General features: G+C 38.3%; 1 protein-coding gene across 1 annotated transcript in view; it reads right to left on the bottom strand.

Annotated features, from left to right (window-relative positions):
- The window catches only part of LOC107740095 (RING finger protein 145-like), a 30,021-nt gene that overhangs the window by 11,570 nt on the left and 4,502 nt on the right, over positions 1-13,949 (bottom strand). Inside the window, exons 3-4 of the mRNA XM_016552383.1 lie at positions 6,218-6,326; positions 255-346 (exon numbers count right to left, since the gene is read on the bottom strand). Of these exons, the coding sequence (XP_016407869.1) occupies positions 255-346; positions 6,218-6,326 (201 nt within the window). The remainder of the gene's footprint in view (positions 1-254; positions 347-6,217; positions 6,327-13,949) is intronic.

The raw sequence follows: 13,949 nt of genomic DNA, 5'->3' as shown, positions 1-13,949 counted from the left end.
TATATATATATATATATATATAAATATTTAAACAAATGATATTCTTTTAATTACACTAATTAATTACACTAATTAAATATTAAAAATGAATATTTAATTTTGGTACTATATCGGACAGCCCTAATAGCACTAATTCATCAGTGCACATTATTCTAATGAAAAAAGAATAATGTTTTAATGCTTACATTTTAATCCCTTTCTTTCAATCCTGCAACAACCACTGAGATGCTTTGGAGACTTTGTAAGGCACTTACAGATGAGCGCAGTAGTGAAGCGGTTGATGGACAGAGGCTCCAGGTACAGCGGGCCCCCATAGCCTGACTCCAGTTCACTGCGCACATAGTCCCTGAAACAGAGAACAGAGACCTTATTCTAACCTCTCACAGCGCGACATTCCCCCTGAGTCATCACAGCCTGTGGAGGATCTATACTTACAGCGTGAGTCAGACAGAGCAAAGCGGTGGAACCATCAGTCCATCTGTTTTTATCAGACTAGAATTCCTGAGAGAACAATCCCTTATATAACTCTCACCTGAGTCCCACTGAGCAAAAAAAAACAACAACCACTACTGACATTTAGAAGTTAAAAATACTCCTTTACCCTTAGCTAATAAGAGCTTTTTAATAAGGGGTCTGTAAGCCCTAGGGCCTCTGCAGGGGCTCCAGCAATAATTTTTTATCTAAAACAAATTTTTGTGGTGGGAAAAAAGATCCTGTATAACTTTGTTCGTGGAACACAAAGGTAGAATTTCTGAATAATGTGCTGGTCGCTCTTTTTTTCATGATTATAATGCATAAAACTGAAGCTTTCAAGCTTAAAAAAATATGCAAAATTATCATTAAAGCAGCATAAAAGTGGACCATAAAAGCTGTGCACTTTTAAAGCCCTAAAATAGCTTTTGGTGAAAATTTTGATTATTGAAATGGCTTTGCAACATCATAATTTTTTTTTTCTTACATGACTCAGTCAAGTTGGGAGATTAACTCATTTAGAGGACCGAATGGATGTCATATATGACACACATATACCTGAATAAACATTTACAAAGCTTGCTTAAATTCTTATCTGAGCTTGGCTCTGCTCAGTTTTGTCACGGCGCGGTACAGAAAACACACCGTGTAAACAGGGGTCTGGGTCCAAATGCAGGTTTATTTGACTGCAGGGGAAAACAAAGTCAAAACCAAAACAGAAAACACAAACAGAGCTAAGACTCTGACACAACAGAAACACAAACAGATATAAGAATCTGACAAAGGCTCGAAACAGAAAATGGACTCTGATGCAATACGGCCACGTAGAGCTTGCATCAGTCCACATATCACAGCTCGTACAACAACTACAACTAGTAACAATCACAAACAATTATTAATAATCCGCCCAGAGAGGCGTGGGGAAGGCGTATAAATAGCCCGCAGGATGGGCAACAGCTGTGTGTGAGGGAGTGTGTGCACAGGTGTGTGGAGTCAAGGTAACGGAGTCCGGGAGGATGGGAAGTGGCGACCTCTGGTGGTGAGAGGGAGAACACCAGACGCCAGACCCTGACAAGTTTAAGGAGGCAGAGAGGGAATAGAGGGAGGCAGGTAAGTTACGAGCTGGCAGTAATGACTTTGCCACACTTGGGTGATCTTAATTTGAGGAGCCACTACTTTTTCTACAGACACATATTATGCTGAGAAATGTGCTAAAAGCTCTCTCTTAATCTGACACTAAACAGCCAGCTGTCAAACGCAAAACACCACACTATAATCGCGGACCCATGAGCATGGCAGAGGAGCCTCCAGTCTGTCATAATGCCTGCTCAGATCTTAATGTTCTTTCTACCTTCAAAGCATTAAAAACACATCTTTTTGTGCACCATTATTTAAATGTCCAAATATAAATGTTAATAGAAGTACAAAAAAAAATCCTCCTTTGGCTAGTTTCTTTATTAATCAAATTATTAATTAGCTTATTAATTAATTATTATTGTTCAAATAGTATTAAAGGTATTAAAATACAAAATAAATAAACTTTTATGTTCCATGTAGAAACAACAGCATAGAGGTTAGAAAGACATGAAGGCAAGGAAATAATAACATAATATAACATACACTACTTTGGGGCCCGTAAACTTTTTTAAAGAAATTATTATTTAGCAAGGATCAAAGGTGACAGTAAACTTTTTTTTTTCTATTTCAATAAATGTTCTTTAATAATATAATAAATATAATATAATATAATATAATATAATAATTTTGGAGTGACCTATCACCATAAAGGGATAGTTCACCCAAAAATTAAAATTTCCCCATGATTTACTCATCCTACGTGTACTGCATTAAGCTAACTGAGACTTGTTATAGCACTTGCATATCATTGCTCTTTTGTTGATTTTGATTGCTTCCATTGTCCTCATTTGTAAGTCACTTTGGATAAAAGCGTCTGTTAAATGTCTAAATGTAAATACAATCGGAGTTACTGTATATGAAAAATGTCCTGGCTCTTCCAAGCTTTATAATGGCAGTGAATGGGGGTTGAGATTTTGAAGCCCAAAAAAGTGCATCCACCCATCATAAAAAGTGCTCCACACAGCTCTGGGGGGCCTTCTGAAGCAAATTTATGCGTTTGTGTAAGAAAAATGTCCATATTTAAAACTTTATAAACCATAATCTCTAGCCTCTGCTAACTGTCATACGTGTGTGTTCACGAGAGAGTGGTGTTCCAGCCAATGACGTAGGACATAGGTGTTTTCTTCAGAGGGTCTTTATTAACCCCCTGAAGCCGTGTTGAGTAATTTTTATGATGGTTGGATGCATTTTTTCGGGTCTCGACCCTCATTCACTGCTATTATAATTAGGGGTGCACATACTTTTTTCAGCCTGGTTCTCATAAGAGCACCTGGAGATTTGTTTGATCCTCACACTGCACAGAGTATGACCCACTAAATATAACTATAAAAAAATTTAATTAATAGTAGTGATAATAATAATATTGCTCTTCATTTATTTAGTTTTTTTTTTTAAATACTCTCTAAAAAATCCTGGGTTATTTTTTTAACACAAATGCTGGGTTGAGTCTTTTGGGTCATTTTTTGGGTTATTTTTTAAGTGTTTGGGTAGTTTTTGTGTTACCCAGCTCCTGGGTCAAATGTAACAGCCCAATGTTTGGGTAGTTCCCTTTCAATACTTCACTCATACTGAGTCTTGCTTAAGACGCATATGGGAAAAAAGCTTTTTTCTCCTGAACTGAAGCCTTTTCATTCACGCAGTGAAACTGCACGGCCATTGGTTCGTGCAGTGCTTAAAAAATGAACCAATGGCTCGGCAGTGGAGCTGCACGAGCCTCTGGCGACGAAGCTCACCAAAGCCCGCCAGAATGGGCGGGGCATCTGGCTATATAAGCGGGCGTTGACACGCCTTCGCAGCTGGAATCGGGACCTCTCAGCACGGCTGACCTGCTTCTCCGCCGCTCCAGCGACGCAGCAGTTCCGGTCCGGTTCCCCTGCCGCCATCTGGCGATTTCTAAAAGAGCTTCTAAAAGAGCACATAGGCGTTGTTGCAAATGCCACGCCGTTACTGCGGTTCGTGCGGGTCCCCCTGCACGCCGATGACGGCCACACGGAGTGCGTTTCCTGCTTGGGGAAATCCCATGCGGAAGCTGCGCTCACGGGAGCTATTTGCTCCCATTGCGAGAGCTTCAATTATTATTTCTGCAGTTTAGGCCATCTGCTGTCAGAGAGTGAAAGTGCGCTTTCATCCAGAGCGTCTCTCACATGTTCCGCCATGTGCTTCTCGTCCGCGCTTGTTTACATCAGAGTGCGCACGCGTCTTTCACGCAGCATACAGCGGTGTTGTGCATTTTGACCAGTTTATGGGAAAAGTATTCTTAAAATGCATTCAAAATTCTGAATAATTTGTAATATATAATTATTCACGGTATTTAGAAGTGCCCACGATAACAATATCGTGCATATTCATTACCGTGATATATCACATTACCGAATACTGGCACAAGTCTACAAATAACTAATGTTTTTTGATAAGTTAAAGTGAGTTCATACATGGGAGAGGTCCTTCATATATATCTTTTTTATGCATTTAAACCAATTTTTAACTGAAAAAATGCAATCAGACAGAAAATGTAGGCATCACGTCATTGACCCATTTATCATGCAAACCAGTGGTTGTGGAGTATTTTACAAAAGTTTAGAGGATTGAAGTTAATCTGTAAACTTTATTTCATGTATAAAGTAAAAAAAAAAAAGCTAGTATTATAATAAAAATTAATCAACCCATTAGCTGGGTTAAATCATCCCATTATGATGGGTTAAATAACCAACCCAATTTGCTGGGTAAAATTAACCCCAAATGTGTTCTGTCCTATATTTACCCAGTCCGTGGGTTAAAAACTACCCAAATTGGGTTAAATTAACAAAATAATAAAAATACAAACATTTTTTAGTAAACTTAAAAATAAAATGCTAATATTTACTCCTTTTTATACATATGAATTTTCATCATTTTCAAACTTGCCGGCGAGTAAGTATATGTGCTGCCGGGTTTAGCGCTGCTGAGTGAAGAGTGTCAGTGAATGAAATGTCACAGTTTTGCATTGTGCTTTGAAAACAGCAGCAAATAGCCTAGATTTATGCTTTCAGTTAGAATGGAAATCGTATACAGTATTAAAGTTAGTCGATCTAAAATGGTAATTGTGCATTAACAGCTGTCAACCATGTCGGTACACAAATGAGTAGTCTGAACTTATTTACACAGCGCATTTTTTATTTTGGTCACACATGCGCACCTGCGTACCACTTATGTGCACCCCTAATTATAAAGATTGGAAAAGCCAGGACATTTTTTAAATAACTCCGATTGTATTTGTCTGAAAGAAGAAAGTCATATACACCTAGGATGGCTTGAGGGTGAGTAAATTATGGGGTTATTTACATTTTTGGGTGAACTATCCCTTTAAGGTTAGAGTTAGGGTCTTAAGTGGGTCAGTCCCATTTTGTAACGAACAAAGATAAGTGTAAACAAATATAATCAACCATATTCTATAAAATAGACTGACTCAAAATGCATGATGGATTCTCTCTTGGTTGAATGGTAAACACAGTGTTTTTAAGGGAATTTTAGTGGCTTATCAGGGTTGTTATGGTGGGAGCAGCTTTTCTGTCAATCTCTTTCTATTTCTAAAGTCCTAAACGCTCACCTAGAGATTTGGTGACCAGCAAACAGCAGCAGAGCAGTGAGCACATACAGGTAGAGCTGCACCAGGTGCTGTCGGGGCAGGGTGAGCAGAACCAGACTCAGAATGTAGCCTGAAAGAGAGAGGGATAAAGAATGAGACCGCTGTTAGACCGCTATGTGAGGATGCTGTCAAGCACACAGAAGGGCCTCTGAGGCCACATCTCTCTCAATATCTCTCAGACCAGCAGAGAGAGTCCATTCACTCAGACTGTCAAAGGAAGTCACACAGCCAGAGCTCACTGCCGGATAATCTAATATTTACTCCTTTTTATACATATGAATTTTCATCATTTTCAAACTTGCCGGCGAGTAAGTATATGTGCTGCCGGGTTTAGCGCTGCTGAGTGAAGAGTGTCAGTGAATGAAATGTCACAGTTTTGCATTGTGCTTTGAAAACAGCAGCAAATAGCCTAGATTTATGCTTTCAGTTAGAATGGAAATCGTATACAGTATTAAAGTTAGTCGATCTAAAATGGTAATTGTGCATTAACAGCTGTCAACCATGTCGGTACACAAATGAGTAGTCTGAACTTATTTACACAGCGCATTTTTTATTTTGGTCACACATGCGCACCTGCGTACCACTTATGTGCACCCCTAATTATAAAGATTGGAAAAGCCAGGACATTTTTTAAATAACTCCGATTGTATTTGTCTGAAAGAAGAAAGTCATATACACCTAGGATGGCTTGAGGGTGAGTAAATTATGGGGTTATTTACATTTTTGGGTGAACTATCCCTTTAAGGTTAGAGTTAGGGTCTTAAGTGGGTCAGTCCCATTTTGTAACGAACAAAGATAAGTGTAAACAAATATAATCAACCATATTCTATAAAATAGACTGACTCAAAATGCATGATGGATTCTCTCTTGGTTGAATGGTAAACACAGTGTTTTTAAGGGAATTTTAGTGGCTTATCAGGGTTGTTATGGTGGGAGCAGCTTTTCTGTCAATCTCTTTCTATTTCTAAAGTCCTAAACGCTCACCTAGAGATTTGGTGACCAGCAAACAGCAGCAGAGCAGTGAGCACATACAGGTAGAGCTGCACCAGGTGCTGTCGGGGCAGGGTGAGCAGAACCAGACTCAGAATGTAGCCTGAAAGAGAGAGGGATAAAGAATGAGACCGCTGTTAGACCGCTATGTGAGGATGCTGTCAAGCACACAGAAGGGCCTCTGAGGCCACATCTCTCTCAATATCTCTCAGACCAGCAGAGAGAGTCCATTCACTCAGACTGTCAAAGGAAGTCACACAGCCAGAGCTCACTGCCGGATAACCAATTCATTGATAGTCACACCTGCATAAAGAGTCTTTGGCTATGCTCAGAACAGAATACTAGCATACTGTTCAGTGTGCAGAATATACCACTACCAATAAGTCTTCCTTAAACAATAAATTGTTTAAGGAATGTTGTTTTAAAAGTTGTTAAAGTTATTAGATTAAAAATTTTCCCACATTTAAAAAAAAAAAAAAAAAAAAAAAAGCATATGAAACAAACAGCATGCAAAATGGAAATATAAAAAGTAGTTTTAGTAGTCTACATTGTTTACACATTTACTTTGCATTTTTAAAGGGGTCATATGACGTTGCTAAAAAGAACGATATGTTGTGTATTTGGTGTAATGCAATGTGTTTATGCGGTTTAAGGTTAAAAAAACACATTATTTTCCACATAATGTACATTACTGTTGCTCCTCTATGCCCCACCTTTCTGAAACGCGCCGATTTTTACAAACAAGCGTGTGACGGAAATGTTACGCCCCTTACCATACTGTTATGCGATGAGACAATACCAATAAAACCTTTTTACGCGTTGTGTATCGTGCAAACATAAAACCATGTCTGCATTTGTGATCGGAGAAATGACAAACAACAAGCGCTACTCTACACTGCTCAAAACTCGCGTTTGAATCGTCAGTGGCAAATTCTTTAAATATAAAAAACGTACTTACAGGCTGTGAGTCAAAAGCGCCAGACTGTCCTTGCAAAGTTGGAACTGCCCCACTTTATAGACCAATTATATGTTTGTAAACATTCAGGATGCGCGCGCATCATGGTTGCAGAAAACCCGGGAGAGATAGCCTTTACGGCTAGAGAATTACACGGATACAGCACAAAATAGTTTGGTTTAAAAAGATTATAGATTATATTGATTAGACGTCATTTTCAAAATGTTCTTTGCATATTACAAGAGCTCGTCACCCAGCGATAAGCACTGTTATTCAACGAAATTGACGTTAGAGAGTGGGATAGTCTTACAGATCCGAAACAGGGATGGCGTTTTTGTGGGCGGAGCCTATCTGGTGGCAGAAAACTCACTATTTTTGAGTTAAGTCGAGTTATAAAGTCTGAATTAGGAGATATAAACTTGCATTTGCGAGAAAAAAAGTCAGAATTGTAAGATAAAATAAATAAATGTAAAAATGTTAATAGTAAGGTTTAAATAATAGTTCATGCTGTAACTGTAGGGCTAATACAATACGTCCTCTATGAACAGCATATATGAATATTATGTAGACCTATTGTTTAAATCAAATGTATGCTTTAAAAGTAGAGTAATCATAGCAGTTTTCATCCATAGTATGTCCATTTAAATGTCTGAGTTTAGCTTCAAATGGCGTCTTTGACGACAGTATTCTATAAAAATTATTTGCATTCCGATCTTGACATCAAAAGGCACAAAAATATTTTTTCTTTTATTCCATGGATTTTACCCATTTACCTCCACTTGTTCCCAATGTTTTTCTGCAACCACTATGCGCGCGCAGCTGCAAGTGACGTAACTGTGACGTCTACTCTGAATTGGTCTATAGAAAGAGCCTTTGTGCACAGACGCATTGTAGGCTACTCTGCAGGTTCAGGAAACAGTCCTCCATAAAATGCGCTGCACACTAGTGTTGGGTGATATGCTCAATTTTCATATCGTCCTATCGTCAGTCTGTGAGATCGCCGATACACGATATTATCGTGCTAATTTATGTAATTATTTACTTAGTTTCATTGCGAGAAAGTAAACCAACTCCAGCATAAGGCTAAAAGCAGCCTAATGTTTTTAATATGACTGAATTTGTACTTAACATGATAACAAATTAATAGAAACATCGTAAGTTACTAAATATAATGCTTACATTTCCTCAGTTATTCAAAAAGCAGCTACAGAAAACAACATTACATTACCAAAGAACATCATCACAAGCTCAGTCTAGCGCGAGTTTATGCATTTTAAAAACACTCCCGTTAAACTCAGTGAATCTACACTATATGATGAATAAATCTTTTATACTTGCATCGCACGTACATCTGCACTTTGTTGTTTATAATGAGAGAATTCGTGAGTCAGAATTCAGTCAGCGCGCGCTGAACAACAGAACTCAGCTCTTTCAGTGATGACTCATCTGATCGCCTCTGATTGGCCATTGCATTCATAAGCTCAGCATAATCGTGTGTGATTGGTTAGAATGCGCAATACTGTAAAAACGCAGAAAAAGAAATATAGGCCTAATGCAACAAATAAGCCCTAATATTAATTAGATAGTATTACTAGCCTGATAATAATACTAATAATAATACTACTAATAATAATAATAATCGTCTTGCTATCGTCAAAGGCATCAGCCACAGGCGATATCTCTGTCTATCGTCGATATACGATACTATCGTCTATCGGCACAACCCTACTGCACGGACTCCGCTTCGTCCACGGTGAAAGCCGATCCGGCGATTGACAGCGCGAAGTTGATGTATTTCCTCAGCTACCAGCACGGATCAGCTCTAGGCATGACGAAGCAGATATCGTGCTCTTTTGGAAGGCCAAACAAAGTAGTTTCGCTTTCACAATGAAACACACAGCGTTTCCATGACGGCAGCAACAATACTACAGCGAGAATAAAAGTTACGCCTACTTTCTTTGCGTGAACATTTGGGCGGTGTTATGCAAATCTTCCCACACAGTGACGTAGAAATGTGGGGGCGTGTTTAAACGAGCCGTTTTAGGAGGGTGTGGACAAGTCTTAGCTTTTATAAAGAATATCTCTTTGGGTTTTAGACTTTAGTCTTTGCAACTTTAGGGATCTTATCTATGCATGAACAGCTTGTAACACTCCAAAGAGAAAGGACAATTTGAAATTGCATTATATGACCCCTTTAATTTAGTTCAGTTATCAGTCTCTAAAATTTTAATAACTTATTTGGCAGTCTGATGTGCATATTTAGTCAGATCATGTAAAAAAAATCATGTTAGTCATGCTGATTTTGAAAATGACTAGCCTACATCATTAATGTATAAGCTAAAAATAATGATGACATTTAGACCAGCCCCATTTCAAATGTGTGATTTAGCTTTTATACAAGAGTAACTTACATTGTAAACCTGAAATTGACAACTACAAAATCTATTGCGTTTGTGTATGAATCAGTGTTTCTGAACAAATCAGTTGAGTGAATAATTAGATGACTCATTAATACACAGTTACATGTTTGGTTGCTAAATGAATCAGTATTTTTGAACTAAGCAGGTGAGTCAATAATTCATTCACTCAAAAGGCAATCACTTGTCGCCACCTACTAGAATTATAGAAAGATGTAACCTGCAGAAATCATCACTTATTATTCTCAACATAATGCACTAATACACAAACTGACTGGAATATACTGACAGTCTCTTCTGGAAAGCACAAAAAGAAACTATCGGAGTGATATAGTGACAAGTCCCAGTGCTGTTGAACTGGCACTCTTGAAGCACCGATTAGCCAATAAAATTCGAGGACTGGAACTAACTGCTGTTTAATGTACTGTACATTTTTGTAACTAGTAGATCATCAAGTTATTTTAGGCATACAGAAAATGTGCAGCATAACAGTGCAAGTTGGATGCTGTTTTGAGCCTACTGTATGTTATGGCCATCAATGAGAAAACAGAAATAGTAGGCAACACAATTTCAGCATGAGATTTAGGTTATTGGAATGCTTGCATTAGACATTTACCTAACAAAACCGCCTTCTAACGGTGCAATATTTCCTGAAAAAAAGTGCTTTCAAATGTAAATACATTCAGTATTATACGTCATAACGAACAAGGGTATTGTAGTATATGATTCAGCCTCCAGTCTGACATTCACTGGCTCATGCTGATGTGTCTGTGTGTTCATACGAGTGTGTGTAGACAGGATGAGGTGGGAGATTAAGGCTTTTGCCATGCACGGATTAAGCTCTCATTACTCCACTGCCAAACCCTCTTGATCCCTCCTGTTGCGTAACTGTTTATCTGACGTTCAACACTCATCCTCTCCAGTTCACGTCTGCCATTCACAAATATAAAAACATGCACCATACTCCACTGTCTAGAACACAGGAGAAATACAACACAGTGGAAATATTCTACTTGGATTGAAGACACAAAGTTTATCTCAGTACTGATTAATGTGAAGTATGCTGACACACTAGCTTGAACCAATGCAATTACCTGGGAATAAAGTTAGCGTTGAAATATGAGGAAGCTCTCGCCAGGTCAAAGAGCAGAGGACTTGGCCAGGTTTGTGGCTGGATAAAATGTTGAAAGACAGCTCATATATAGGCAGTAAAGACGGAAAGTGCCCGTGATCTTGCTGACAGTAGATGTTCTCCATGTCTTAATTTAACCTCTCTGCTGTAGTGTTTTCAGCCAAAACAAACTCTCTGTAATTTATCTTCTCCTATATATATGTATCGTTAAAAAGGGTTGGATGGACAATGGTCCGTTTCCTCAATATAATCATAGGGCTAAAGCCCAGAATATATAGATAATAACAAAAAGTAGAGTTGTTCTGCAGAAATGTCATCTCCTAGTGTTAAGGAAGGCCATCTCTATTAGTTCTAATAGCCCTGCAGTGTCATATTTTGAAACTGAAGTGTTGAACAGACAGGACAGACCTACTTTTTCCACTTCATTATAGTGCAAAATCCACAGGAGCTTCTCAGGGCCAGGTGGTTTTTCTTAACACTAACACAAACCCAGCAAGCCTGAGATTAAAGAAGTCCACCAAAGTTTCTCCTGACAGCAGCACTTTTCACCTGTGGGAGCTAATGTACTTGGACTCCGTCCCCCATTCAGCAGGGGGTCCTGAGGGTACTGTAGCACCACCAACACTGGACAAGTTACACCTGCAAAACAAAGCTGCAGCCAAGAACAGAAGCTGCTGAATCTCTATTAAACAGAACACCAGTAACGGTCCTGCTAGCGGTAGCTCTGAAATGTCAACACCTAGTCATTGCTTCTAAGCAACGGCTAATAAAGCGCCTGATGCCCAAATGCCTGTTTGTTGTAAATTATTCATTTATTGTTGTGAATACACTTAATCTACTACATGTGGGTATTTTAGACAGTTATTGTGGAAAGAGAATGTTATGTTTAATAAAAAGGTGAATGTCATAAAAAGAAAAAATCATTTAAAAATAAGTTTAAAACACATGTGCAGCATTTTCAAAAATGTAATCTTTGATTTATTTTGGTTTCATATGTATTTATTATGGTTTCATAAACTTAATTTAAAATATATTTAATTTTTAAAAAGTTTTTTTAACAAATATAATGAAGGAATGAAGGAATAATTCATAAACATTACAATATTGTAGAGATTTTTTATTCAGTATGTTTCTGAATGTTGTTTCCATATGACTGATTCCATGGACAAAAGATTTGTAACATCAATATGCAAAGTAGCAGTTTTAAGGAAATATTAATAAACAAGTCAAAAATAATGAAAATATTTTTAAAAAGTTGAATGTTAATACAGCCAAGTCAAGTCAAGTCACTGTATGTATAAATTGCATTTTAAATAAATTATTAGATAACAAACAATGAGCATAATGCCATTGGCACAAATTACAATGTGTATTCATTCAAAACAATTACTTTTTATTCTGTAAACTAGATGTACAGTGTGCCGTATTGTTTTGCAATTTGCTGGGTGGTAGTCTGTGTTCTAGAGTCATTACCAGAAGCTGCCATACTTATTGTACAAACACATCTGCATGTAACCTCAAAAGCCTCCTCTCCAGGGTAAATAACAGCCACATGGGCATAGCGCATGACCACACACACACATACAGACAAATCAGGGTCATTAGGGTTTGTTCCTTTGGGTACTACACAAACATCTGCTCCAAAAGCCAGTTTTCATGGAGTCTGTGGCTTTAATTAAAGTTTATAAACCATTAAAACATGGGGTTATGTGGGTGAAGTTGTACTAAAGTCTCTTACAAACAAGACGAAATGAAACCTAAAAACATGCTCTAGAAGTCGGAAACCCTTTCAGATAGAAAAACAAATGTGAACAACTGAGAAGGGGAGAAAATAAAGTCATTCGCAACAAAAAGAGTTTCACAAACATCAACACAGCACGATCCTTGTGAATAACTCATGAGATGCATGTGTTGGGATGTGTGCAGCAGATGAATGGGGGCTGATGCTATGCTCCACTGAGTCTTTTTAAAACTCAGGACAGGGGGCTGAGAGAGACCTGTGGCCTGAATCAGTCGACTCTGACTCTGCCATTGTTAGCAGGACCACAGGGTAAATAAACAGCGAGAAATAGGTTTGAATAGGTTATTTTCATTTGATTTTTCTTTTGCATTTGAGGTTTTTGCCAGCTCATTTAAGTTTTTTCCATTTTCCACTCAATCATCTTGCTGCCTGTGCCACCATTACTCAAATGAGTGGCAATCTGGAGTAATGTAATGAACAGACCACCTGGCTGACCTCTAGAACAAAGCTTCTCTCCTATTCCAATTGCAAAGAATCTTCAGAGACTTCTTGGCTGCCCTGAACTATAACAAACCATGCTTTCTGTAGCTCAAACAGTACAAAGCCAAGGTCATGGGTACAACTTCTAGGGAAAGCAAGAACTGATTAAATGTACATTTTTTAACAGCATACAGTCATGGTCAAAAGTTTTTGCAGTGACATAATTTTTGTGTTTTGCAAAGTTTGCTGCTTAAGCTGTTGTGGTGTTCATTCACATTGTTTCTAGATTATTGTGTAGAGTAATCAGATGCATTTTAAATAATTGCTAAAAGTAGGGCTGGGCGATATGGCCAAAAAAATTATCACGATGTTTCAAATCAAGAAACAGGTTTGGGTTGCCTGATAATATTAATAATAATAATATCACTTTTTGTCTCTTAGAAATGCACATTTGATAGTAGCTTGAGTTAGGATGCAGAGGCACATTTTTGTTCATTATCAAAATCAGTAACATCTTTAAAAATTGTTGCAACCTCAGTTTTATATGGTGAAAGTGACGTGACATGTGGCCAAGTATGGTGACCCATACTTGGAATTAGTGCTCTGCATTTAACCCATCCAAAGTGCACACACACAGCAGTGAACACACACCCAGAGCAGTGGGCAGCCATTTATGCTGCGGCGCCCGGGGAGCAGTTGGGGGTTCGGTGCCTTGCTCAAGGGCACCTCAGTCGTGGTATTGAAGGTGGAAGAGAGCACTGTACATTCAACTCCCCCCACCTACAATTCCTGCCGGACCGAAGACTCGAACCCGCAAACTTTGGGTAGTGAGTGTTACTACAGTAAATCCATGGTAAATGATGGCGATTTGCCAACAAACACTGTCTCGTTGCACACAGTGTTTCTCCTGTTTGGCTTTAAACTAGTTTAACTCGCCGAGTCATTTGTGTTCCAACCCTCTACATTGCGAGTAAATCACTCGCATATGCGACTAAATCTTC

The sequence above is a fragment of the Sinocyclocheilus rhinocerous genome, unplaced genomic scaffold (assembly GCF_001515625.1).
Source record: "Sinocyclocheilus rhinocerous isolate Xijiao unplaced genomic scaffold, SAMN03320098_v1.1 scaffold584, whole genome shotgun sequence".
Taxonomy (NCBI): domain Eukaryota; kingdom Metazoa; phylum Chordata; class Actinopteri; order Cypriniformes; family Cyprinidae; genus Sinocyclocheilus; species Sinocyclocheilus rhinocerous.
The sequence above is the reverse complement of the archived record's forward strand: the minus strand, read 5'-3'. Positions and strand labels throughout refer to the sequence as shown.